The sequence below is a fragment of the Gnatocerus cornutus genome, chromosome 4 (genome assembly GCF_029298725.1).
Source record: "Gnatocerus cornutus isolate USDA-ARS CGAHR chromosome 4, icGnaCorn1.1, whole genome shotgun sequence".
Taxonomy (NCBI): Eukaryota; Metazoa; Arthropoda; class Insecta; order Coleoptera; family Tenebrionidae; genus Gnatocerus; species Gnatocerus cornutus.
In genome coordinates this window covers 3,264,605-3,291,486 of record NC_142236.1, presented here as the reverse complement: position 1 = coordinate 3,291,486, position 26,882 = coordinate 3,264,605, and the positions used below count along the sequence as shown (strand labels likewise).

Here is a 26,882-nt window from a genome sequence, read left to right as displayed (position 1 = left end):
CTTATAATTCCTTGCTTTTCCAGGCTGTGAGCAACTCTCCCAGTTCATCGCGAGTTTGAACAATGAACAGAAAATTCTCTGTGGAGAAGCAGCCACTTCCACTCTCTCCTCCACTAGGCTGCACTACAGACTTGTGATACTCAAGCGCTACTTTATAGCTCTAAATAGAGTCCCCCATTCTGTTGATTTTGAACACGGGCTCATCACTAGGAAAACTGAGATCCTCCAAACTAGGAACTTGGTGAAGTTGGCCAAAGGAAGGACATGGAATCTGGACCCAGCCGCAGGGCTGGCGCGAGTGGGCTCACGAGCGGCGCTCAACTTCGCGTTTGCTTTTCTCAGGAAAGCCTGGAGATTAGGTGGGTTTTCCTCAGGGGCCACTTGTACTAACGTCTGAATTACAAATTTGGGCGTCATTTGTCTAAATTTGGGCTCTATTTGTGTAAATTTGGGCTTTATTTGTGTTTATTTGTTACATTTTGGCGTTATTTGTCTAAATTTGTGCTTTATTTTTGTGAATTTGTGTAAATTTGGGCGTTATTTGTCTAAATTTGGGCTTTATTTGTGTGAAATTGGGCTCTATTTGTATAAATTTAAGCTCAATTTGTGTAAATTTTGGCGTTATTTGTCTAAATTTGGGGTTTATTATTGTGAATTTGGGCTCTATTTGTGTCAATTTGGGCGTTATTTGTTTAAATTTGGGCTTTATTTGTGTGAATTTTGGCTCTATGTGTGTGAATTTGGGCTTTATTTGTGTGAATTTGGGCTCTATTTGTGTAAATTTGGGCTTTTTTGTGTAAATTGGGGCTTTATTTGGGTTTATTTGTGTAAGGTTGGGTCTTATTTGTCTAAATTTGGGCTTTATTTGTGTGAATTTGGGCTCCATTTTGTGTGAATTAGGGCTCTATTTGTGTGAATTTGGGGTGTATTCGTGTAAATGTGGGCTCTTGTGTAAACTGGGGCTTTATTTGTGTAGATTTTGGCATTATTTGTCTTAATTTGCGGTTTATTTGTGTAAATTCGGGATTTATATGTATAAATTTGGGCTCAATTTGTGTAAATTTGGGCGTTATTTGTCTAAATTTGGGCTTTATTTGTGTGAATTTGGGTTCTATTTGTGTAAATTTGGGCTCTATTTGTGTAAATTTGGGCTCTAGCGTAAATTGGGGCTTTATTTGTGCAGATTTTGGCGTTATTTGTCTTAATTTGGGGTTTATTTGTGTAAATTTGGGATTTATTTGTGTAACTTTGGGCTCTATTTGTGTAAATTTGGCTTTATTTGTGTGAATTTGACTTCTGTATTGCAAATTCGGACATCCGAACTGCAAATTTGTACCCAAAATACAATGAAATTTTGTATATTTTAGGGGAAGATATCGATCTGTGCAGCGAGCTGCTGACCGAGTCTCTGGAGGCGCTGCAGATGCTGCCCGTCGCCACTCTGTTTCACCAAGGGGATGTTTCCCCTGTGTGGATTGAGGTCGTCGAGAGATCGGCGAAGTTCTTAAGACAGGTGATAATGGGGGACATCTCCGGAAGTCGTCAGAACTTTGTCATCCCCCTGGAAGACCAACACACCTCCCTCAACCTCTTAATGGAGCTAGCGATCCAGAAAGGCACCCTAAGCAGCATCCTCGACATCGTCCTCCTGCTGCTAAATCTCTGGGACAAACAATCGAATCTTGGGGACAACCGGTAAACCCCCCAACTCCCCCAAGTCGCGTCCTCATGTTAACTTTCAGGAGTATCTCGCAAATGGCCAGCGCTCCGCTTCTCCCGTTTCTCAAGCGCTTCTCAGAAATATCAACTTCAATAACCGAATTCTCCGATAAGGAGCCTGAGGAGAATCTCACCAGTACGCAAACGTTTCTTCAGTTTGTCGAGCTACCAGAGGATGACTCAGTGGAAGTGGATCTCAAACAAGCCGCTAGTTTTATGATGGCACACCTTGATAGATTATCAACCCCACATATACCCCCGTTGACTTTTAATAAATCCAATTTTTATTACAACGGTCAGCGAGTGTTTGGCTGGGGGTGGTTTTCGTGGACTTTTGGGGTAGGACCACAGAATTGCGAGATGATAGCTGAGTTGACGATAAAACAGATCTGCTGTTCGGACAGGACGATTCTCATTCTGACGCAGGCAGGAAAAGTGTATTTCATGTACTACTCGTCGGACACGCAGTGCCCGCGGGCTGTCGAAGGTGGGTAAAAAAAAACACAAATAAAGTAACTATTATTGCGCTTTTTAGGCTTACAAGATAAAGAAGTCGTGAAGATTTCTGCACACGCGGAAGGAAAGCATTACCTGGCACTTACCAAAGAGTACGACGTTTATTCGTGGGGGAACGGAGACGGGGGGCGATTGGGTGAGCGCTTTTCTAATGAAATTTGGACATCACACCTCTTATTCTAGGTCATGGCGACACGTCCTCCAAAGACGACCCCACGCTAATCCAAGCCCTCAAAGGCAAAGACATCATCGACGTGGAATGTGGAGGAACCTACAGGTAACCCCTCCAAGCACCTCCACGATTCTACTTCTTTTCTTTTAGTGCGGCGATCTCCGCCAACGGCGCGCTTTACACCTGGGGCCGCGGCAACTACGGTCGCCTCGGCCACGGCACCGCCGAAGACTGCTTAATCCCCACGATGGTTTCGGCCCTCACCGACGAACACATCGTCCAAGTCGCTTGTGGCTCTTTCTACGCCCACACCCTCTGCATCACCTCCCAAGGCAAAGTGTACAGTTGGGGCGATGGCGACTACGGAAAACTCGGACGTGGGGGTTCCGATGGCTCGAAACTTCCACGTCTCGTTGAGAAACTCCAAAATGTGAAAGTCACGAGGGTTTGTTGTGGGGCGCAGTTCAGCGTCGCGCTTTCGGAAGAAGGGAGGATTTACACGTGGGGGAAAGGCGAGGGGTGGAAATTGGGGCACGCCACGGAGGAGCACGTTAGATACCCGGAGATAGTCGAAGCGCTACAAGAAAAGAGGGTAGTTGGGGTTAGTTTAGGGGTGAGTCACGTCTTAGCGCTAACAGAGCAAGGAGAAGTTTACGGTTGGGGGAAAAATGAAAATAAGCAGATTTGTGATAGTTTGGAGTTATTCGTACAACAACCAAGACTGATGGAAAGTTTGAAGGGGCAGAAAGTCGTAGGGGTTTGTTGCGGACCTGCACAGAGTTTCGCTTGGACGGACGTTAACTCGAGGACGCCTAAGACGTCGGTGCCGTTTGTGATTGATTTGACGGAGCAGACGTTCAAGTAAGTCAAATTTTACTAAAAGTGGGTGGCAACACTGCCCCCACACCATAGAGAGCAGTGCTGGCAACATTTATTTAATTTTAGATTAATCGAGAAGCTGCTGGAAGTGGTCATCACCAACACCATCGCCCAAGACAAAGAGTGCATCGCAGTGGCCGCCTTGAATCTCCTTCATCTTCAAGTAAGTTTAACTTTGTTGACTCTCCGGTTTGCATTTTTTTTATTGTTCACTCTTTGATTTGCGTCGGACTTTAAGCAAATTTGACCGCCCCGTGCTTCTTCTCCTTGAGATTCTCTACAATTCTCATCTTCGCTCTCCTGACGCTACTTTTATCGAGTTTTACTTTCCCGATCTTCCTTCGTTGTTGCAACCATATCTGCATCGTCATGATCATTTCCGAGCGCCTCAGTTGTCTCATCCAAAAGTTTCTGGTCATCTTATTGAAAACGAGGAAATAGAAAAAAACGACGAAACCTTGCAAGGCCGCGCAGATGCAAAAGAAGTAGTCGAAGGCCACGAGTTGGGTGAACCTAGCAGCGATGCCGAAGAGCCAGTAAAGACCCAAGAGGAAGAACAACAGGATGACTAGACGGAGGTTCAACCAGGAGATGTTGTCTCGGTGGCTTCCACTAGGCGTTTTCTTGCAGTAGACGTGGTAGATGATGATGCCAACGATGATGAAGTTAGTAGTTAAACTGAACCCTGCGGGGATGAAGACGGTGAAGAACAGCGGACGGTCTTGGAGGTAACAGTACGACACGTGGTTGTAAGACGTGTAGTCCCATGATAGTACCGCCACGACTGGTACTACAGGAATGAGCCACGCGGCGATGGAAGCCATCAGCACGAAACGTTGTGGGATTGTATAAAAGACCTCGACGTATCGGAGGTACTGCATGTACCCGATGATCATCATCCAAGTGAATTGCGACAAGACGCTGTAGTGGAGGGAAGCCCCCATGACGATGCACATCACTTCTTGTTTAGCACTGTCAACTCCGCTGTTCGCAGCAAGGATGATGTTCTGGAAGAAGTTTGTCACGGCGAAATTCAACAAGATTTTGGTCCCGGACTGCTCCCTCCAGCTCTGGTAGACAGTACCAGTGACCACCACTGCGAGACTCCCGGTCATAGAGAGCCCGCACCCCACAGCTGAGATGATGCTCAAAACGACATCGTCTTCAACCCCGATCATAATCCCGAAGGAGCGGAACATGTGGTACTTGCACGTCACCCCCACGTTGTCGTAATCAGCGAGGGACTCGTTCATCCACTCCCCGAAGGAGTTGTACCACTGCCAGTTTCGTCCATATTCCCAATAATAACAGCTGAAGGTGGCTCTATATCTGCGGTCCGGCCGGATGTAGACTTCCACGGGGTCTTTAAGGTACGGATCATCGAAACCGATCATGAACGCGCTTACTGTAAAGCCTTTGGTCGTCGTCATCGCCTTCTGGTTGAAGAGGCTGTCGTAGCGGAACGCGGCAATCACGAGTCTCGCTGTCGTGTAGTTAATTTTAGGGAATTGCTGTTGGAGATCGACGAAGACTTTTAGTTTCGGGTTTGACGGGTGAAGAGACGAGTTGGTCAGGAGTTCGATGGAGATTTTGGAGTTGGTTTCGTAGAACGCAGCGCCGATGCCGCCGCTGTCCTCTGGGATCTTCGTGATGGCCACGAAGATGTTGTTTGAAGTAAACGTCTGGTTGGAGTCGTTGTACTTCCAGCTGGAAAAAAGAAAGAGATTTCCTAGAAATGTCAAACATGTCAGATTACCTTGCTAAAGCCTTTCCCAAGCTATACAACAGCATGTCGGTGGTGTTGAGCAACTGTTGCGCCTGACGCAGAACCTCCCTATCAACATCCATAATGTCGCTGGCCACTTCATTGAGCTCCTCCAACTCAAAAGAACCCGAATCTGTGATGTTGTTGAACACTTGTGCTATAAAGTGGATATCAATCAAGATCTTCTCGTTCTGGTCCGCCAGTACTTCTTTCAGTGCCTGAATTTTTTCACTGGGTGGGCGCCCAGAATGTGAAAGATTGTGTAAATGAATGGTGTGGATACTACCATTGTCATTTAAACATGACCCTGACGGGTCCTCCCAGTAGGTACCATAAAGGTACTCACCCGCGCACTTACGTGTTACTGGTACCGAATTCTCCTTAAGACACAATTCGTACGAAATGGCAGTTGAACCAAGAAGCGTCTTTTCCCAGGTTAAATTGTTTAGTACTTCGGGAAGACAGTAACTGGGTCCCATCGTCACGTTATTATAATCAGTACTATTGAAAGCTGATGTTGTTTTATTTAGAACGTCCTCCATGGTCAAGTTCCACTTGTTAGTTTCGTTGAAGTACAGTCTGTATGCTATTTTTGTGGTGTTACGGCTTCTTGGGTACAGTCTTAAAAAATTTATGTGCGTTATCGTGTCGTTAAGTTCTCCTACGATGGTCTTATTAATGATATTGTTTAGTACGTCTTCATGTATCTTCAACGGGTACTTCCTCTCGGTCTCGTTAACGGTAACGTTAAGAGTGAACGACTCGTTAACGTTAGTACCTTGAGCTATAATTGTCGCACTGTTCACCTCGTTCGCGTTGTCGTACCGAAACCCTTTGCACCAGTAGTGCCCAATGGTGTTTTTAACAGGGTGTATCGTATATTGTTGTAAATCGTCGTTCATATCGTACTTAGGGATATCGGTACTACTAAATCTGTAACTAACGTCGTGATCGCTGATACTCCCGTCGGTAAAACAGTAAATAAGATGCTCATCTTGCAGTGGTAGCAACTTCAGAAACGACTTCACCGCCACGAATACCAACGTGCGGTCGTAACTCAGAGACATGGTAATTTTCGGTTCTTTGTATTTTCGTACAATTTCTGGACAAGATCTGCATGTATCATTAAAATACGTGTCATTACCACACTGGAGGGAACAAAACTGGTTCACAGTGGTACCACAATGACAGTTGATTCTATTTCCACCACATATCTGGTCGTACAAAGAACAGTACGTCTCTTTAGACGTGTTGTACGCGCAGATTTGTTCGGTACCATTGTCATCCGTGGAAAAGTAAGTACCGTTGAACACAACTGACCGACCAATGGTGGAGTAGTGGGTTTCACCACCATCTAGCCCCTCAATGAAGAGCTCGCCGAACTTCCCCAGCATGTCGTACCATTGAAGGTACTCATTCTTATCGATTTTCGAGACGCTGAGTTTGTAGGTGAGGTTCGCAAAGTCTTCGATTTCTTGGTACTGCTCGAAGGGCACGGTGGAGTGATAAGGGCACGTTTCTGCGATGACGTAGCACGTGTCGTTGGAGGTGGTTAGTTGGAAACCTTCAGGGCATTCTTCGTACTAGATAAAAATTGATGAGTTCGTAAAAAATATATGTGGCGATTGTATTAACGCTAAATTTTAGAAATCTTAAAATTCAATAACTCATTGACAATTAAACCCCACGCGAACTATCAACAAAACATTCTAATGGTGCACTTACTTCGTACGTCGGCGTTGTGGAGTCACACCGTATCGAGCCCACGAGTAGAATTTTAATTAGAAACTTCCACAGGCCCTAAAAATTGGTAATAAAATTTGTACATTCCCCGGGGAAGCTTACCATGTCTGGACCCCACATCACCTCACTGAGTTAATTGGCGCGAAAATAGCCACCGATAAGGGAATCCCCCGTAATCCCGCTTATCCCGGAATTTAATAAAGCGATAACATTGCGCAAAAGTACTATTTTTCGAAGATGTAAAGGGGGTTTCTGGATATACAGGGCGTTCTGATTACGAAGCAGTAATCGGCTTTTCAAGATCAGCTTAGTTTGAGAAAAAATAGCTACTTTAATGTTATGTTATGTTATATCGATGAAAATCGTAAATTTACACTTAAATTGATTAAATTGAAGAGTTAGGTTTTTGATTTTCCTTTTCTTGTTGCCAAAATCGCCTCTTCAAAATTTGGAAACAAATGAAAATCTAAAAAACTAGAGCTGATATTATAAATCTGTCGACGGATTCTTACACAATAAAGTCATTTTAACGAGAAGCGACAAAATTATATTTGATTACAAAAGTCCTTGTTCTCGTTTGGCGTTGAATTTAACATTTCAAAACGTTTTCTGCTGTAAATTTTATTTTCGTTGTCCAAAATTCCAAATTTTCCAACCGTTTACACATCCATTAGAGCATTTACGTAAGACGCTGTTTGGAAAGGTCGCAAATTTTTGAGTTTCTAAAATATTGAGTTTATTGTTATAAAGTTTGAATAAAAACTTTTTGATTGCTTGGAGTACAAGAAAAAGCCAAACTTAGTTAATTCTTTTTGTGGATGTAGCAATGGCTGTGTTTGTTGAAACTCAAAAAAAGCTACTTCTGCAGATAGCATTTTGCGTAAATTCATTACTGGCCCTCTTAAATCAATCTAAATAATTTTTTTTGCTTGTGCAGTTTATATTAATTTTACCGATGTTTATAGCGTCATCAAAACATTGATTAACGTAATTTACTAAAAATACGGAAAAAAGAAGTGTTTTTACTCTTTTCGTCGGCTTAAGTTGTTAAGTTGCTAAGTCCATTTTCGGATAAAATGCGTTTTCTATTTTGTAAAAAAGCTAAAAATTAAGTTTTGCGTTTGATCCTTGTATGTGTTATTATTTCAGAATTAAGAAGCATTCTTGCTCCTCATGTTTTTAAAACTCAGATTTGAAGACAAATGTGCGAAAAATAAAGATTTCTCGAGCTTTGTTAAAAAAATTGAATTGGACTTAGCAACTTAACGACTCAAGCTGACGTTTTGTTTCCATTTTTTAAGCATGCTTTGTAATGGAGACAATTCAATTTAGATCTTTTATAAACAAATTTGGTGGTCTAATAGAAAAATAAAATTCTCAAAAATGTTTGTGGAAATATAGAAAGTCATTTTCAATTTGCATATAGAATTCAAAAATGCAATAAAATATAGGGTGTTCTAGTTAAAATAAGCAAGTTGACTGCCACTTCCGGCAAAACCGGATGTTTCACGTAAATGTGAATCTATTTATTCGATTCGTCTTATCCGCTTACTTTTGTCCTCAAAATTTCAAATTCTTATCATTTGCATTTTCTGAGAAAAATGGCAAAAACGTACATATACGTTTACAACAATTAAAGGGTTAATATGTGCGTAAAATCATAAAATGAAAGTATTTATAATAATTAATAATTACACATTACCACAAATTTGTCAATTTAACAATTTATTAATCAAACAAAGTTTGTAATACATAGCATATTCGATCGAAAATTGGCGTCATACTCGACAGAATTTCGAAGAAAATGACGAATTTTTATCTTAAGTTAAACGTTAGTCGACGGGTTCGCTTCCCTTTAATTTTTCTTAAGTTTTCCTAACTTTTTACTTAAGAAACGTCTATGAATTCCAAACGGTCAAGTTAGCATAAGTTTAGCGTAAGGTTTCTTTAAGCGACGACTATGAATTCCACTCTAAATTATGAAGAACCGTTAAAACTTCTTCGGCAAAAATAGAAAAGTAAAATTTTGTTGGACTGTGTAATCTATCTCTAGAATTTCTCTTTTTCAGCTCCACAGTATAATCAGCAACAATTTAGACACAAAATCCCTGGGAATTGGCCCTAATAGTAAGCTCCTCGCCAGTTTGAAAACGCAAGTTGTGTGTCTGGCGAGCGCTTCGGACATCCTCCCCTCAGTCCAGACAGCCGCCCAGAATGCCCTTCAAGCGGGTTGGTCCGTTCTCCTCCCCACAGCCAACGGAAGAGCTCGAATCCTCAGCTCTCTTCTTCTCAACTCGGACTCTGAAGCGAAAATGTGCAAATCCGGCCACCGATTCATGACTGATCTCTTAGTTTGGAGTCTCATGGCCGATGGGGGGTTAGAAACAGCCCTCAATGAAGCCCTGGGGTTGGACATATCCGAATTGACAGACTCCGATGAGAGTTTCGAATCGGCCACACATATCACAATCCCGCTCCTGTATCTAATTCGACAATTAATAAGGTTGGTACGACTGTACGCTACTTCGGTTACGAACGTTTGGTTTCCAGGAACGGAAGCACGCAGACGCAGGTGAATTTGCGGGAGTTCGGGGGAAAAACACAAGTCCCGAAGAACCAATCGCCGAGTTTGAAGCTGTTGTCCAGGTTCCAGAGATTGCTAATCGGGAAGATCTTCTCGAAGGAACAGGAGTGCCAGGACGCGTCCGAGACGCTTTTGATCAAATATTTGGACTGTTTCACGACGCACGTCGCGACGACTTTGAATGTGGCGTACGAGATCTGTGGGGCCGCGCCGAAGAGCTTCATGGGGGTGCTGCAGATACTGAGAGGCGACATCATAGGTGAGTGAATTTATGAATTTCGATCTGGGGATAATAAAACGGCGGTTTAAGCGGTAATAAAGGTTTATTGGTTTTTGCAAATACATTTTGTCATCATTTTTCACATGAGTATGTACCAACTGTCGTAAAGATTAACGCCAGCGCCGAAGAAGAACGCAAGTAGGTTTGAAAAGAAGGAGAAAATCCGGAGAATCGGCGACAAGATAAAGCGGATTATCCCGAAAATCCTCATCGGTAACGTTAAAATAAACAATGGGATGTACACAGGAAGCATCACCATGATTTGCGGGATCCGCAAAATGAAGAAAAGTAGTTTGAACGGCAACGTGAGCAAACGCAGTGGGCTCAACAGAATACTCAGGAAGAATCTTAACAAAGGTTGTATAATCGTGCTCAGGAATATCAACACGACAACGCGAATTATCCCAAAAGCAGAAGAAACTTGAACTGCCGTCGACTCCTGGACTTCAACTAAAAACGAAGATTTAGTACCAATAAAAAAACAGATAACTTACAGGACTCTACTGATGATTCAAATAAGTTCCAAGGTGCAGGGAACGGCACCTAAAAACAAACATTTCGAAGAAAAGGAAAAACGTAAGTCGAAACTTACCACCGGCGCAACCAAACCGATCAAGCACAGAAACACTGTCAGACGCATCTTGGAAGAGAATGTGGACGCTGCGGCGGTTAAGTTGCTTAAATATTGGTGTCATTAAGCCAGTTTTTCATGGTTATTATCACATCGGCCTCTGTAAAGATGAAAACAATCGATCTGCGTAAGATGGATTAGTTTAGGTTGAGATAGTGATGGTTTTATGAATTCGCCGCAGTTATTAAATAAAAGAAGGTACAAATGGAATTTTCTAGTTATGTGGGGTTTTTGGAGGCGAAAAATGGAAAAAGTACGTGTTGCGTGGTGAAAACGGTAATGTGTCTATTTGTTATAAAATTCTATTTTTTGGGATTGCGTGGTTATAACCGGTTTCAAGCAGTTTTCGGGGCTTGTTTACGATACGAGAGGGTGAAATAGTGATTTTTGTTACGAGTGTGAGATTTATTTGCCGAGTTCGCAGATTTTTAACTATATTCGTTTATTTCTAGGTTTCATATAAAAATTTTTGGTTTTATTGGTGTCTCTAAAAGTAAAAGTTCAGGTTGTGACTTTATTTATGAAAGTTTACTACTAGTAGGCACACATCTTTTTTTTTTAGCAAATATATTATGTTTTTCAAACTACTTTTTTTTCGAGTTAAAATTTTAAGAAATTTACACTGCTTTTCTGTTAGTAGAGTAATTAAAATCAGTACTGGAAATTTATTTATTATTGATTCATAAGTTATTAGCAAAAACTGCATTCAAACACAAAATTGTATATAAAATTCAGTTGTTTGGATGAATTTTACTAGGCTTTGACCCCACCTCAGATGAGTTTTATATCAAAGATCTTCTGTAGGTGATGGCTCATCTGATTCAAAGGAGTTATCAACTCCTTTTGTGCCACTTCTTTCAGATGATGAAGTCCTGCAAAAGAGAGTTAGAAAAAAATTCAAGTTGAATTACCCACTTACACATTTCATTACATTTGGGCGCGATTTCGTTGGGAGTTTAACTTTAACAATAAAATCATTAACTTCCCAAATGGATGACATATCAAAAGTGATTTTTTTAAATGGAAATTCGTCATTTTTTTTTAGGTAAACAGTTACTATGTTATTTACAGACTGACTATAATCAATTAAATCCAATGGCAATATAGTAATATCACCACAAGCCAAATACTGTTGGCCATGGAGTTTTTTTAAAATTACTCGCGCTTGTCTTTGCTCCTCACACCTCAGTTCAGTCTTGAAGGCCCTAATTGCTGCCAATCCGATGAAAATTCCTTCATCTATCCTCACTTTTTTTCGGATTTTTTGAATTTGCCTGTGTTCGTTTATAGCTGCTTCTAATGCCGGCAAATGTTCGGGAACACTGAAAAGAACGCAGATAAAAAAGTAAATTATAAAAACCGCTACTTTTTTCATGTATTTATATTAGTTCGATTCGTTCTAACCTATAAATTAACTTCAAAATTATGAATCATATAAATCCACTATTAATTATACTGTTTTAAAATTTGAATATAACTTACCTCATGTTGCTCATTTAGTTATTTAACACAAAAGATAAACTTTAAGTTTTCATTGTTGTTGTTATTGTTCATCTGTCAAACAACGTCGCTGTCAAAACGTGTGATTTCGATTTGAATTTGCTCGACCAGCGCCCTCTGAGGGATAATACCGCACTTGCAGGAATACATTACACTGGTCAACACGATTTTTGTCGTGGGCGAAATTTGATCCCCTGAACACGATGGTGACCTTGAAAATTCTTTAGGTTTTTGAGATTTAAAAACTCAAGATCTATCCAAAAGATCTTTTAGATGAAGAAAAATATCAAAATAGAAAGAAAACCTTTTTTCCTAGTTTACTTAGCTCAAAAACGGTTAACTGAATATGTTTTTGTTACCCTGATACTCATAATTATGTGAAAATTGTTAACAATTTATTAGGCAACGTTTAAAATATGAGTTTGTGTCAATTTTCATAAAAAAAATTTACTCCAACTTCACATATTTCGAGAAAAAAATTTATATAATAGAAAAAATTTGGAAAAAACGGGTATTTTTCTTGAAATGTTGACTTTTTTAAAAGGGTACCTTTGGAAAAACAGCGTAAATTTCTTAAAAATTTAACTTTATTAAAAAGTTACCTTGAAAAACAGGGAAAATGATTAAAAAATCAAAGTGTTCTAAAGGGGCTACTAGTAGAAAATTTGAATTTCTAGGTTTTACTTTTAGTTCTGCTCGTTTCAGAATTCAGTTTTTACGTTTAAAATATCACTTTTACGTCAAAATTTAGGTTGCGACTATTATTTAATTATGAAAGTTCGAATTACGCCCTTATTTCTAGGTTTTAGGTTTAAAATGGTTTGTCTGTCAAAGTTTTGCGACTTTAATTATGAAAGTTTTAATTACGCCCTCATTTACTCCTAGGCTTCATGCAATTAAGGTTTAATTTACAGTTCTGTCTACCTAAAAATTAAAGTTTTAGGTTTTAAAAAAATGTCACATTAAAGTCAAAATTCAGGTTGCTACTTTTAATAACAATGAAAGTTTGAACTACGTCATTATTTTTAGGTTTTATTTTTATTTCTTCCTTTCCTATTAAAAATTGGATTTAAAATGTCACTTTTAAGTCAAAGTTTAGGTTGCGACTTCAATTATTAATGTTTGAATTACGTCCTTATTTACTTCTAGGTTTCGCGCAGTCATTTCTACGTTTAATTTCCTGTTGCGTCTACCTAAAAGTTGAGGTTTTAGGTTTAAGATGTGGTTTTAAGGTCAAAATTCAGGTTGCGACTTCAATAATGATGAAAATTTGAACTACGTCGTTAATTTTTCTAGGTTTCATGCAATAATTTTTAGGTTTTACTATTAATTGTGGCGGTTCAATTAAAAATTCAGGTTTTAGGTTTAAAATGTTACTTTTTAGTCAAATCTCAGCTTACGACTTCAATTATGATTTTTTTAATTACGTTCTTATTTACTTCTAGGTTTCATGCAATAATTTCCAGGTTTAATTTCTAGTTGTGTCTACCAAAAAATTCAAGGTTTCATCTTCAGTTTCGCTTGTTTAAAAATTCAGGGTTGAAGTTGAAAATTTAAGGTTTAACTATAATTAGGTTTTACATTTCTTCTCTTGCAATGATTTGAGTGTGGATCAGGTTTAGGCAAAAAATTCCTCGCAAAAAGTTTTGTTTTAGGTTTTTAGGTTGAGCACGTAGCGCCTGCTTGATGTTTTTTTTGGGATTTAATTGTCGTATTGGGTAACAGGAAATAATTCGATTCTTCTCATTTTTTTTAAGAAACCAACAAAAAACCATTTCAATTCAAAAAATCTTTAATAATCCCCCAATCCTTTATTATCACAACTTAAGGGTAAACAAACACGTTATTAAAAACTCGTGTAGGTTGTCCCAACCAGAACCCAATGACTTTTACTATAAAGTTGATCACTCTCACCACAGGGCTAAATAGGCCCTTAATGCCGTTCACAATTCTGCTGACGATTCTATGCGGAAGAGTCACAATTCTAAACGGCAAAAGAAGAATCCTCTTTGGAAGTGTTATGATGAAATAAGCAATGGTAAGCGGCAAACGCACCACCGCTCTGATTATCTTAACTGGCAACAGCAGAGGTCTTAAGACGAAGAGGGCCACCGGCAAAACCAGTTGCTGAAGAGCTATAAGCACGATAACAGCCACCGCTTGGACGCAGTTGGACACTTCTTTGGTTGCTACAAGAAGATGTTAAATTTCGGATGGAGTTAAAAACGAACTTACCAAGTCCATAGTTAATTAAACCACTGGCGCTGTCCAAAAGCGGCACAGGTGTCGCTTCCTACGATAAAGTCGTTTATGTCACAAGGACGTTAGTGTCGTTACTTACGATTGCGGCAAAACTGAAGAAGAGGATAACAACCGGAGCGAACATTTTCTGTCAGTCTGCAAACTGTGATGACTACTGAGTACCTGCGGCTTTTATCGAAATTTCATCTCTGAGTTAATTGGGTTTTACGTCCTTCAAGTTAGAGAAAATAATATCATATTGTTTAAGTGACATTCGAAGATGCGCCTCATTAATATCATTTTTGTCTCATTGTTAATTGGAGAATTTTCAATTAAATGACTTAATTGGAACACGGTTATTCGTTGCTTCTTTCTTATAGTTGCCACCGAAACGTATGTCTTGATATCTGTCATTCCCCAGCTTCTATCAATTTTCTAACGTTTTTATGTCAAGTTCAGACACACGTTCGTAGGGCCAGGCGACTCGATATATATAAAAAAAACAAAATTGATAATGATTTTGGGGGATTGGAATTCAAAATTAAACGCGCTGTGTATAAATGTGTCTTCATTTGATTGATGGCCGCCCCCACGTCTAGGTGACACTCGAGCACTCAATTGTCGTTTTTCTACGATGAATCGGCAAACATTTTTCGAAGGGTTTATTAGATCTATTGTTATACAAAGTGGTCGTGACTTAATCACGGCTTAATTCCGCATTAATTGCTTTTTGTTTTTCTTAATTGGTCAATTCAAAACAGGAGCTATTCTTTTTAGCGACATGACCGTGACATTGATAATTGCTTTTGATTGAACAATAATAAAGTAGGTTTTTGAATATTCAATTTTGATTGTGGTGAATTTGGCCACATTGCGATATCTACAGGGTGATTAGAAATGATGCAACAAGTTTTGGGCAATTTGAGTGGCCTCGTGATTCTCTTTATTCTTACTTTTATTCTTTCTTTTATTCTTTATTTTTACTTTGCATTCTACTGTCTTCTTAAAATTTTTCCCGATTTCCTCAATTTCTTGACTTTTTTTTGTTTTTGTGTCCTCGAGATCCTGTAGATCCTTTTATATTCTTTGATATAAAAATTCTTGGGATGAATCTTTGTTGAATTCTTTTTTAAGATTCAATTCTTCAAATTCTTTGGAGTATTGTTTGAAGAATTTTTTGGAGATTCTTCTTTATTTTTGGATATTTTTTTCTGGATTTTTATCGATTTGTTGGAAGACTTTTTGTGGATTCTTTGAAGGGTTTCTAGGGCGATCTTCTTCAGGACCTTTAACCTTCGTTTAGATTCCTAGGATGACCTTTTTCTATTCTCCAAATTTTTTGGAGAAGTTTTGGGCGATTCTCTTTTATTTTTGTATTATTTTTTCTAAATTCTTTTATCGATTTGTTGAAGGACTTTTTGTGGATTCTTTTAAGGATTTTTAGGGCGATCTTCTTCAGGTCCTTGAGGCTTTGTTTAGATTCTTAGGAGGACCTTTTTCTATTCTTCAAATTCTTTGAAGGATTCGTTGAAGAAGTTTTAGGAAATTCTCCTTTATTTTTGGATCTTTATTATTACTTTATCGATTTGTTGGAGGACTTTTGTAGATTTTTTGGAGGATTTTTAGGGCGATCTTCTTCAGGTTCTTGAGGGTTTGTTTGTTTTTGTATTCTTCAAATTTTTTGGAGAAGTTTTGGTCGATTCTTTTTTATTTTTGGATATTTTTTTCTTAGTTCTTTTATCGATTTGTTGGAGGACCTTTTGTGGATTTTTTGAAGGATTTCTGGGGCGATCTTCTGTAGGTCGTTAGGCTTTGTTTAGATTCTTAGGAGGACCTTTTTTTTTCTTCAAATTCTTTGGAGGATTCTTTAGAGAATTTTTAGGAGATTTTTCTTTATTTTTGGATAATTTTTTCTAGATTCTTTTATCGATTTGTTGGAGGACTTTTTGTGGATTCTTTGGAGGATTTCTAGCTCGATCTTCTTCAGGTCCTTAAGGCTTTGTGTAAATTCTTAGGAGGATCTTTTATGGCCCTCATTTACTACATTCGATTCGTCAGTTTCTTCGAATTTTTGGATATTTTTTTCAGGATTTCTGTGCTGATTCTTTTTGGCGGGTTTTTCTTTAGATGCTTTAGAGAACTTTTAGTTGAATTCTTTGGAGAAGTTATCCAGAAAATTTCTTTTTAAAGGTTTTTTTTGAGATTTTTTGGAGGATTTATAGGGCGATTTATTAGGCTCTTCAGCCTTTTGTTTATATTCTTAGAAGAACCTTTTGGTGGCTTTATTTACTAGTTTCAATTTGTCAGGTCTATGTAATTTTTGGACAATCTTTTCAGGACTTTTGTGCCGACTTTTTTTGGAGGATTTTTCCCTTTTTCCTTCTTTGCAGAACTTTTTGATGAATCCTTTGAAGAAACTACCCTAAAAAGCTCTTTTTAAAGGATTTTTGCGATTTTTGTTCTTTACGCTTTTGAGATCCTTCGATTCTTTTGAAGGCTTCTTCAGAAGAGAAAATCTTTTGGAGGACTGTGAAGGACCTTCTTTCACATTTTTTCTGCTCATGCTCGGATTGTAAGATAATAAAACCATTCTTCCAGGCATCCTGCTCCCGGAGCTGGTGGTAAGCCTGATCCTCCTGGAAACGGAGGTGGAGATGTTCCTCACCTCCTTAAACTGGCCCAACATCTTCGGCGAAGTCCTCAAATCTCTCGACAAGCTCTGTCGCCTCGCCCCCGACGTGGAAGCCTTCGATGTCGACGACATCTCCTGGCGGGGAGTTTCCCAAACGCGTCAAAGTCACTACTGCCACAAACCCTACGACGACTTACCCCTAATCCGCAAAGCCGACTTGGATAACCACAACATGGATGGAGGATTGTGGGTACTAATCAACAACAAAGTGTACGACGTCCAAGACTTCCGGTAAGTTCATCATTTTGTAACAAAATCACCATTTGACGTTTCCAGGTGTGACAACTCCTCCATAACAGAACTCCTGCAGAAATACGCGGGGAAAGACGCCACGCAACTCTTCAACAGCTCGCCTTACCACCTCTCAGTGTTGCAACTGATGGAGAACTACGTCGTGGGGAATTACTGCCAACCGGAACCGGAAGTCCCGCAGAATATCCCTGACTGTTTGCACGTGTACTGTGCTTTGTTCGATACTGAGAGGAATCTCGGGTTTTTATTGGGTTTGCACGCATACAATCTGAGGCAAAGTTTACCGCTGCAACAAGAGGAAGTCACTTCCAGCCAGTGGTTGAACGCGCGGTTCTTGCGAGCGGGTCTTCAGGTGCGTGCGGCGTTTTTAAAACGAAAATTACAGTTCTGGTTGCAGGTTGACCAACCCCCGAACCCGTACGGTGAAGAAAAGGGGGAATCCAGGAGTACCAACTCCACGACGGAGAACACGCCGACGGAGCCGAAAGTTAACGAGACGACGAAGATCTCGAAGAAGTTCCAATTGCCGATTGACCGGATTAACTCGTTTATTAACGCTTTGGCGGAGAGTAGATTATCGGTAAGACGCCACGCCGCGGTTTGTGTTAGTTAGTCCTAATTTTTTTTTTATCAGGATTCTTATGTCATATCATTTCTGGCTGTAGTAGAGCAGCATTCCAAACAAAACAATTTTTTGACGAGAGTGGATTTTTCTTTTGAACACCCTATAGAAGAAATCGGTAGAGTCCTCTATGCCGTTTTGTTGAAACATTTAGGATTGGGCTATGTTTTACTGCCGATTTTAGATGCATGTAAGTTTAGGAACTTTCGCCTAGTTTAGTTTAGTACCAATCTCGCTCAGATTCCAGCCAACCTAACGTGAAAGTCCCCAAACCCATAGCCGAGATGATCAAGCTCGTCCACAGCACAAAGTGGAGTCTCATCAAAATGCGCCAAGAACTCAACAAAAGCTACAAGGAGATTTGCATCCCGCTCCTTGAAAAATGCAGATTTCTGCTCTACGACGTCCGCCCCAGCATCAGCGTCGAAATGGAAGCCTTCAAGAAAGTCAACATTCTCTACAAAGAGCCCCGCGTGCGCACGCTGGTGAAGAAAGTCATCAAGGACCTCAAATGCGGCCGCCACACCTCCGAAATCCAGAAACCTGAAGACATAGTTAACGCCACGATTCAATCACAGAGCGAGCGGCACAGATCGAGCGAAGATGTGACGATGAAGAAGACGTCCTCGGAGGGGAAAATCTCCGAGACGAAGAGCGAAACCGACGACGTCAACAACGAGATCAAGAACGGCACGCAGAACCCCAAGTGGAACGTGGACAAGATCGAAAACGACGCGAGAAGCGAACAGATCGATGAAGACAAAGAGAAGAAAATCGAGAGCGAGATTGCGCTTAGCGGAATTGTTTCCAAGCTCACTGAAAAGCAGATGAAGAAGGTCTGCGGGGAGAACTTGGAGTTAATGAGCTCGATCTTGGAATTCGTCTTACAAGACACCTGCGACATGGAGATCTTAAGAAAGGCGATGTATTTCCAAGTGAAGCGCTGCAAGATCCGGAAGCAGGGCCTCTGGATGGTCAACCGCCTCCTCCACGAGAACTACCTTCTCAACTCTGTGAAGTACGCCATCATCAACGGGTACCTCAACGTGGGGGTGAAGTCCGCGTCGACTCAACACTGTCTTGACAACATCCAACTCGTGACGCCGTTTATGAAAACTGAGATTTTGTTATCCCAACTGTCGGTCACGGAGTGGTGCATTGACAACCTCCGGAGTTACATCCTGAGGGACGTCCCGGTGAAAACCGGGAAAACCAAAGGAACCAACGCCAAAGTCACTCTAAATCTCGGGACGTACACGCTGCTCCGCGACGTCCCTCGCGCTAGGATGATCCTGGCGATCCTGGGAATCCTCGCATCGAACAAGTACATCTCTTTGGAGCTCAGTCCTGTGGTCAACAGCGGCGTCATCAGCTCAGTTCTCGCGCTGTTGAAGCAAACAGGATGCGATCAGAGCATCGTTAGAAAAGTCTCCGAGTTCTACGTCTTGTACGCTGACATCATTGATAACAACAAACCGAAGACGAGCTGCTTGACTGGGCCGGAACTGGCGGCGCTCATGAAGCTCGGGACGAAGGTGGTGCGAGGCGCCGACTGGAAATGGGGCGATCAGGACGGTTCCCCCCCTGGAGAAGGTCGTGTGATTGGGGAGCTCGGCGACGACGGCTGGGTGCGCGTGGAGTGGGCCAACGGCACCACCAACAGCTACAGAATGGGCATCGAGGGGAAATACGACCTGGCGCTGGCTTCGCCGCCTTCTCCTGTGACCACCGACACGGACACGGAGGAGCCCAGCGACCACAGTAAGTCCCTTCAGCAATCCCACTCGTTTTTAACATTTTTTGTAGCTTCTCAACTCGTCAAAGACAACCAGTTGATCAAGCTCCTCCGCGACGCCAGTGTTAACTTCCTGCGCAACATCTCAGTGAGCGCAGGCCTGGCGCAGCACGTCCTCCACCCAACAACCATCCACGGCCTGAGTAGTCTGTTTTGTTCGACTTTGAGCGCCCCCACGACGTCCGAGTGGTGCAACCTCACCCTCGTCCGAAGTCTTGCCCAAACGCAACAAGTGTGTCGCGCGTTTAGCACCAAACCGTGGATCAACATGCTCTTGGGGTTCCTGTCTGCTTCCAGCAGCGTCGGAGGGAACGAGATGAACCTCCCGAAGCAGATCTTTGCAGTGCGGTTCTTACTAACAGTTCTTCAGTCGTGGGACATGGACAACTCCGAAATCGCCGGGGTGCTGGAGAAGCTACTCAACATCCTGGGGAAGATCATCCTCACGTGTTCCTACGACACCGGAAACAAGCCTCAAACTACCACGAAGTCGCTCGTTTTGCTCACGCAGTCCCACAGCAGCACTTTAGCGCAAGAAATCATTCATTTGTTGAGGTCCCTCCATGGTCTCGTTGGTTGGAATCAAGTCCTTAACGCAATCCTCGCGCAGAAGCTCAACCTCGCCGCGTACTTCTTAAGCGACACGTGTCTGTTGTCGATGATCAACGACGGCAACACTTCCGATCAACAACACTACATGGTGATCGCCTGTTTGAATGTGATCGGCGCTTGGGATGTGCGTCCGCGCATCGGCAGCGTCGCTGAGATCGACGCCGCCCAAGGAACCGTCGTCCGGGTGACCCCCAAAGGAAAACTCTGCGTCCAAATGCACGAAAGCGGCGAAACGAAGAAGATTTCGATAACCAACATGAAGTTGGCGCCGCAACTCGAGTTCAGTTTCGATCGCATGCCGCTGAGCGAGAGTATGATCAAGACGTGGGCAAGTCTTCTCCTGAATAGACAAAGTACGGCTCTTAACAGCCATGAGAAGAAGCCTCTGCATGGGCAAGTCAACGCCGTGTATCTTCGGACGCAGCAGAACACTCTGAGCGCGTTGAACGCGGCTCGCATGCTCAACCTCAACCAGTACAAGCTCAGGAAGGTCCTCAAGCACGCGATCAACGGCATGGATCAATCGCAAGAACAACAATCCATCGAGGAAGAGTTGAACCAACAGCCGATTCTTCTCATCCAGAAACTCCTCGCGAAAGCCACCCAGCCGAGTCCACTCAAACCGGGTTTTAGTCGCCAGGAAATGCAACTGGCGGCGCTGAATCTCAGTCAGTACTTGGCGGCGGAAGGTAACTTCGCCTCTGCAGCGGGGAACGATAAGACCACCCCCAAGTACTGCACTCGGTGCAATAGTGAAGTTCCCACGCCCAATAGCGAGTGCTCGGTCAAGAGCGTCGTCAGCGAGAAGACCAATAAGAGGAAGGAGTTGAATGAAGAAGTGCCTTTACATCCAATGGTGTCGCAGATCGTCGAAATGGGGTTCACGAAACGGGCGGTGGAAACCGCCATCAAGTCGTTGGCGATTGGTCCGGAGAGTCTCACCACCCCTGAGAGCATCGTCTGCTGGTTACTGGAGCATCCTGAGGTGGCGGCGTCCGACACTGAGTCGCTCAGCTCGATGTGCGAGTCGGACACGGAGTCGGTGTCGTACGATAACGGAAACGCCATGCAACCATTTATCCAGTTTGTAAGTAGATTAGGGTGGTAGCACTGCTCGTCTAACACGTCTTTGTTCCAGGGCGACGACTTCTCCTCGAACCAGACGTACTGCCGCCGCTCCCAGTTCCTCTCCAACGACGAGTACGCCATGTACGTCCGCGACAACGTCGAAGTCGGCATGCTGGTCCGCTGCTGCAAAAGCTACGAAGAAGTCCACCTCGGCGACATCGGGAAAGTCGTCAAAGTGGACAGAGAGGGCCTCCACGACCTCAATTTACAAGTAATCCCGCCGAATTGCCCACAAAACTTTTTCTACCGCGTTCTATAGGTGAACTGGCAGCAACGAGTCAACACCTACTGGGTCCGGTTCATCCACGTGGAGCTGTTGGGCTTCCCTCCGTCAGTCCCTTCGCCTTCCACCCTGAAAATCGGGGATAAAGTCCGGGTAAAGTCAACAGTGTCGACTCCTCGGTACAAATGGGGGCACGTCACTCACGAGAGCGTGGGGGTGGTGGCGGGAATCTCCCCCAACGGTCAAAACGTCCAAGTCGACTTCCCCAAGCAACAAAACTGGTTGGGGTTGGTTTCGGAAATTGAGGTGGTGCCGTCGTGTCATGAAGGGGTTGCTTGCAACGGGTGCTGCCTCACCCCCATCGCCGGTCCTAGATTCAAGTGCAAAGTTTGCGACAACTTTGACTTTTGCGAAAACTGCTTTTACACCAAACGCAACCACAAGCACTCGTTCAATCGAATAAACGAGCCTGGAGGGATTGAGATCCCTGCCGGGAAGGCAGGGAAGTACTGTAGACACGACACGTTCGAAGGAGACGGCGAACTTATCAGCGATTGGGGGAAATGCGTGAGGAACGTGACGGTCTCGTCGAAATACGCGGCGAGATTTGAGATCCCCGGGTCGATCTGGCAGAGCTGTGGGAGCCAAGGAAAGGTGCTTTGGCCCCCAAAAGTAGTACTTTTAGTAATGTGTGGTTGCAGCACTGGATTCGGTTGGAGATTTACCCGGACGTAACAATCCGGAGTTTGAAAATTGGAGTCGATCCGGCTGACAACAGCTACATGCCGTCCGTTATTGTCATTAACGGGGGCTCCACTCTGAACTCGTTAACGGAACTTAACGTCATCAACGTTAAAAGTCACGACACCTCCGTGGTGTTGTTGTCAAACTTAGACAAGGTCGGTAACTATAATCGTTATAGAGAGAATCTACTGTATGTTTTAGTACTACCCGATCATCGAAATCAACATCGCGAAGTGCCGCAATAACGGCATCGACTGTAAGATCCACGGGATGACCATCGTGGGCATGAAGCGCCAGTCCCATGGCGAGCTCAAAACCTCCATATCGTTCCTAGCAAACGACTGGGATTTGAACCAGGAGCAAATCCCGGGTCCATCGACCTGCAGTACTATCGGTGAGTACCCCACACTAACCATTCGTATGATTGCGTTTGCTTTTAGTTGAAAAACACTACTCAAAACCTGTAAAAACAAAACAAAACGCAGAGGGTGAGTCAGCTGTGTGCATGTTTGGGGGTGCATTTGTTAGTGGTGGCAGCGGTGACGGTTTTCTTACAACAAAAAAAAACAGTTTCAGCTCAAGACAACGGAGACGCGTGCCCCACTGTTGGCTGCCGCGTGTTCGTCTGGGGGCTCAACGACAAAGATCAACTCGGAGGGATGAAAGGGTCGAAAGTGAAGCTCCCCGTCCAGTCGGACTTCTTGAGTCAACTTTGCCCCATCCACATTGCGGGGGGCTCCAAGTCTCTCTTCATAGTCTCGCATGAAGGAAAAGTGAGTTCGGACAACCTCTTGGGGTTCTTTCTAAGCGGCTTCTTCCAGTTGTTTGCTTGCGGCGAGGGTACTAATGGACGTCTGGGTCTTGGTCACAACAACAACGTCCAATATCCCAGACCCATTCCGTTTCTCAGCCAGTACGTCGTGAAGAAGGTGGCGGTCCATTCAGGGGGGAAACACGCGATGGCGCTGACTCTTGACGGAAAAGTGTTTTCCTGGGGTGACGGCGAAGATGGGAAACTGGGACACGGAAATCGTCTTAATTTAGATAAGCCGCGGATGATCGAATCGCTTCGGAGCAAGAAGATCCGGGATATCGCCTGTGGGAGCTCCCATTCGGCGGCTATCACGAGCAGCGGGGAGTTGTACATGTGGGGGCTGGGGGAGTACGGGCGCCTCGGCCACGGCGATAACATCACCCAATTAAAACCGAAAATGGTAAGTCTTCTTCGCTTTGTTTTTCTTTTTTTATTCTTCTGTCTTCACCATCAGGTGAAAGCCCTGTCGGGCCACCGCATCGTGCAAGTAGCTTGTGGGAGCCGCGACGCCCAAACCCTCGCCCTCAGCGACGAAGGGCTCGTCTTCTCTTGGGGCGACGGCGACTTCGGCAAACTCGGCCGCGGAGGCTCCGAGGGCTGCAACATCCCCCACAACATCGAACGTTTAAACTCCCTCGACGTCATCCAAATCGAATGCGGAGCTCAATTCTCGCTAGCCCTGACGAAAAACGGCGAAGTCTGGACCTGGGGCAAAGGCGACTACTTCCGCCTCGGCCACGGCTCCGACCAACACGTGCGAAAACCGACAGTCATCGAAGCTCTAAAAGACAAGAAAGTCATTCATGTGGCCGTGGGGGCGCTGCATTGTCTAGCTGTGACGGATTCAGGGCAAGTGTATGCGTGGGGGGACAACGACCATGGGCAGCAGGGAAATGGATCGACCATCGTCAACAGAAAACCAGCGCTGGTTCATGGACTCGAGGACGTCCATGTTAACAGAGTGGCTTGTGGAAGCTCGCATTCTATAGCGTGGACGCTGCAGGACACCCAAGTGGTGAATAAAGTCGAGCCGGTGATCTTCCCCGTCGCCAAGGATCCTCTGGGGGCTTCCATTCTAAAATTGTACGAAGGAGAGAAGTTGACCAACAAACAAGCGGCGAAGAACGCACCAACTTTGAGCAGCATCGTCATGTCTCTGGAGAGCAACACCGCGAAGCAACAAGCACTCCAGCATATACTCAACGCCATCCACATCCAGCAGTTGCGACAGGCGATTGTTCGCGCCCTCTGCAGTCACACCAACATGAAGAACTCTTGCGCGAAAGTAAGTTACAACTTGCAGAATCCCCTTAAACTCATTACGGTTCTTTTAATAGTCTGGGAGCCCCGACTCCCCCCATGGAGGCGGTTCGTTACTCAACAAAGACGGGGAGATTTCTCTTGGGGGCGGGGAAGCCCCAATTTCCATCACGGAGATCGTAGGGATGAATGTGAGCCACCAGGCGACTCCCGAGACCGAAGAGAATCCTCTGGCTCTCATCCAGTCGATGACAGCGAGCAGTTGCTCGGCGAGTATGTCGTCGAAGCATTCGAGGATGTCCACCAGCGCCATGTCCGTCATTGCGGCCACGCTGACATCGCATGCAGAGGTACGGAATTTGCACGTCGACATGATTATGACTGATTTCTCTTCAGGTCATAGGAGACAGTGGCATCGCCGGCCTGGACGAATTCACTTCTCTCCTGACCGAAAACGACGCGCGTCTTCTAGTGGACCTCCTCAAGTTGGCTGTTGCTGACCGAATCGAAGATGACCAAGCCAAAGAAATCCTCTCCTCGGTTTTAATAAGTAAAAATTGCGTTAAAGTACTGGCAGGGCTTTTAATAACACGCGATTTCAGCCCTGGGAAGTTCAAACAAGTCCATTGGAGCGATGCTACTGGAACTGTGCGTCACGGAGCTAGAAGACACTTCCAACAGCACGCAATCAATGTCGAGCACCCCACATCCAGTGGTGCAAGAATCTAGTCATCCTTACATCGACGACGTCACCCTCAGAGGGCACGTGAGACTCCCAGGGGCTGACGCTCTGCGAGTTGAATTCGACCGAAGATGCTCCACGGAGCGCCGACACGATCCTCTGCAGATAACCGACGGGACTGGACGAGTCGTTGCTACAAGATCCGGGAGGGAATGGGGCGACTGGTCTGCGGAATTAAGAATCCCCGGTAAGTCGACGTGTGTTGGAACTTGACGTTAAAACCACAAATAATCGACGATTGTCGGGGAATGACAGATATCCAGACATACGTTCACTATTGTAATTTTCTAGGGGATGAATTGCGGTGGACGTTCACGAGCGACAGTTCGGTGAATGGCTGGGGGTGGCGCTTCACAGTCTACCCGGTGATGTCGAGTCACAGCCCGAATGAGATTGGCTCAGACCGTGCCGTTCTTAGTCAGCCCTCGATGGACATGGTGATGTCTTTACTGGACGCGAGACTTTACCCCATGGCGGATTCCGCACTGATGTGTCGACTGGCGGCGGCGTTGGCGGCGTGCTCACAACTCAGTTTCCTAGGTACGATTACCACCCCCGGGAAGTATTTACAGTTTTGTTTCCAGCCGCGAGTCAACGAATGTGGGCTCTCCAACGCCTCCACAAACTGCTAGTGGGCGACGACGCCAAAGCCGAAGAAGTGAGTTTACAGCTGGAGCAGCTCAAAGCCCCTGACAGTGCTCTGGGGAGTTTACTGGAAGAGTTACCACAAGCCCTCCTGCGCCAATATGAGTACGAAGACGTGTCGGTCCGCGCGGGGCTCCACCTCATGCACTCGGACTTCTTCAAGGTGCTTGTGGCACTGGCATGCGACCTAGAGCTGGATAAAATGGTCGGATTGGTGGACAACCACAAGTGGTCGTGGTTCCGGAAGTACTGCCACGCCTCTCGAGTGGCCAAAGCCCTCATCCACCGCACGCCGTTACCATTGAACTTCTGCCAAGAAGTCCGAAAGAAGTTGTCGGATCCCAGCGTGGGGGACTCGTGGGAGCACGAAAGACACCACGTCTTCAAAAAGGAACACGACGAGCAGCTCCTCATTTGGCTGAACAGACGGCCTGAAGACTGGACGTTGTCTTGGGGGGGCTCCGGGACGATCTACGGCTGGGGGCACAACCACCGTGGTCAATTGGGAGGGATCGAGGGGGCGAAAGTCAAGATACCCACTCCATGCGAGGCGTTGTCTACACTGCGCCCCATTCAGCTCCTCGGGGGCGAACAAACTCTCTTCGCTGTGACGGCCGATGGGAAGGTCTACGCGACAGGCTACGGCGCCGGGGGGCGACTAGGAATCGGCGGCACGGATTCCGTCCTCGTTCCGACCCTTCTAGAGTCCATCCAACACGTGTTCATCAAGAAAATCGCCGTGAATTCGGGGGGGAAGCACTGTCTAGCGTTGTCCGCAGATAACGACATCTACTCCTGGGGGGAAGGAGACGACGGGAAGCTGGGGCACGGAAACAGATTGTAAGACTCCCCCGCCCAAACACAAATAAAACGTTATTTTCAGAGCGTGTGAAACCCCGAAGTTGATTGAAGCCCTGCAAGGATTTGAGGTGGTGGATATCGCCTGTGGGGGCGCCCACTCCGCCGCCATCACCGCCAACGGCCAGTTGTACACGTGGGGGAAAGGCAGATATGGGCGACTGGGGCACGGAGACAGCGAGGACCAACTCAAACCCAAGCTGGTGGAAGAGTTGATGGGCTACAAGGTCATAGACGTCGCCTGCGGCTCCGGGGACGCCCAGACGTTGTGCATCACTGATGACGACAACGTTTGGTCGTGGGGCGACGGAGACTACGGCAAATTGGGCCGCGGCGGCTCCGACGGCTGCAAGACCCCCAAGAAAATCGAGAGTTTGGCCGGTCTCGGCGTCATCAAAGTCGAATGCGGCTCCCAATTCTCCGTGGCTTTGACCAGATCCGGCAGCGTTTACACATGGTGAGTCA

At 44.5% G+C, this 26,882-nt stretch overlaps 5 protein-coding genes across 7 annotated transcripts in view; 1 reads left to right on the top strand and 4 right to left on the bottom strand.

Moving 5' to 3' along the window:
* HERC2 (E3 ubiquitin-protein ligase HERC2) overlaps positions 1-26,882 on the top strand; it is a 30,073-nt gene that overhangs the window by 679 nt on the left and 2,512 nt on the right. The window contains exons 2-30 of one of the 3 annotated variants that reach the window (XM_088034171.1): positions 24-359; positions 1,368-1,695; positions 1,743-2,206; positions 2,255-2,371; positions 2,419-2,512; positions 2,558-3,268; positions 3,353-3,449; positions 8,864-9,297; positions 9,345-9,637; positions 16,629-16,953; positions 16,999-17,326; positions 17,372-17,554; positions 17,609-17,786; positions 17,837-19,357; positions 19,403-21,090; positions 21,142-21,342; positions 21,391-22,008; positions 22,056-22,253; positions 22,300-22,492; positions 22,539-22,586; positions 22,669-22,871; positions 22,920-23,312; positions 23,367-24,197; positions 24,250-24,522; positions 24,569-24,722; positions 24,775-25,101; positions 25,206-25,454; positions 25,499-26,399; positions 26,443-26,874. In XM_088034171.1, the coding sequence (XP_087890297.1) occupies positions 24-359; positions 1,368-1,695; positions 1,743-2,206; positions 2,255-2,371; positions 2,419-2,512; positions 2,558-3,268; positions 3,353-3,449; positions 8,864-9,297; positions 9,345-9,637; positions 16,629-16,953; positions 16,999-17,326; positions 17,372-17,554; positions 17,609-17,786; positions 17,837-19,357; positions 19,403-21,090; positions 21,142-21,342; positions 21,391-22,008; positions 22,056-22,253; positions 22,300-22,492; positions 22,539-22,586; positions 22,669-22,871; positions 22,920-23,312; positions 23,367-24,197; positions 24,250-24,522; positions 24,569-24,722; positions 24,775-25,101; positions 25,206-25,454; positions 25,499-26,399; positions 26,443-26,874 (12,118 nt within the window). Of the gene's footprint in view, positions 1-23; positions 360-1,367; positions 1,696-1,742; positions 2,207-2,254; positions 2,372-2,418; positions 2,513-2,557; positions 3,269-3,352; positions 3,450-8,863; positions 9,298-9,344; positions 9,638-16,628; positions 16,954-16,998; positions 17,327-17,371; positions 17,555-17,608; positions 17,787-17,836; positions 21,091-21,141; positions 21,343-21,390; positions 22,009-22,055; positions 22,254-22,299; positions 22,493-22,538; positions 22,587-22,668; positions 22,872-22,919; positions 23,313-23,366; positions 24,198-24,249; positions 24,523-24,568; positions 24,723-24,774; positions 25,102-25,205; positions 25,455-25,498; positions 26,400-26,442; positions 26,875-26,882 lie in introns of all 3 variants that reach the window. The other 2 variants (XM_088034170.1, XM_088034172.1) reach the window with 2 other exon arrangements.
* On the bottom strand, positions 3,429-6,914 carry LOC148176028 (adhesion G protein-coupled receptor G7-like). Its single transcript, XM_088034492.1, has 5 exons — positions 6,897-6,914; positions 6,777-6,851; positions 6,727-6,744; positions 5,043-6,634; positions 3,429-4,993 (listed from the first exon to the last, which is right to left on the bottom strand). The coding sequence occupies exons 1-5, from the start codon at positions 6,912-6,914 to the stop codon at positions 3,520-3,522; spliced, it is 3,177 nt and encodes a 1,058-aa protein (XP_087890618.1). The 3' UTR covers positions 3,429-3,519.
* On the bottom strand, positions 9,632-10,356 carry LOC148176027 (uncharacterized). Its single transcript, XM_088034179.1, has 3 exons — positions 10,251-10,356; positions 10,153-10,201; positions 9,632-10,108 (listed from the first exon to the last, which is right to left on the bottom strand). Exons 1-3 carry the CDS (start codon positions 10,296-10,298, stop codon positions 9,738-9,740), a joined length of 468 nt encoding a protein of 155 aa, XP_087890305.1. The 5' UTR covers positions 10,299-10,356; the 3' UTR covers positions 9,632-9,737.
* On the bottom strand, positions 10,945-11,902 carry LOC148176026 (uncharacterized). Its single transcript, XM_088034180.1, has 3 exons — positions 11,772-11,902; positions 11,209-11,611; positions 10,945-11,161 (listed from the first exon to the last, which is right to left on the bottom strand). The coding sequence occupies exons 1-3, from the start codon at positions 11,783-11,785 to the stop codon at positions 11,147-11,149; spliced, it is 432 nt and encodes a 143-aa protein (XP_087890306.1). The 5' UTR covers positions 11,786-11,902; the 3' UTR covers positions 10,945-11,146.
* Positions 13,597-14,209, bottom strand: LOC148176025 (uncharacterized). The gene is made up of 3 exons (XM_088034178.1): positions 14,131-14,209; positions 14,025-14,082; positions 13,597-13,978 (listed from the first exon to the last, which is right to left on the bottom strand). The coding sequence occupies exons 1-3, from the start codon at positions 14,173-14,175 to the stop codon at positions 13,614-13,616; spliced, it is 468 nt and encodes a 155-aa protein (XP_087890304.1). The 5' UTR covers positions 14,176-14,209; the 3' UTR covers positions 13,597-13,613.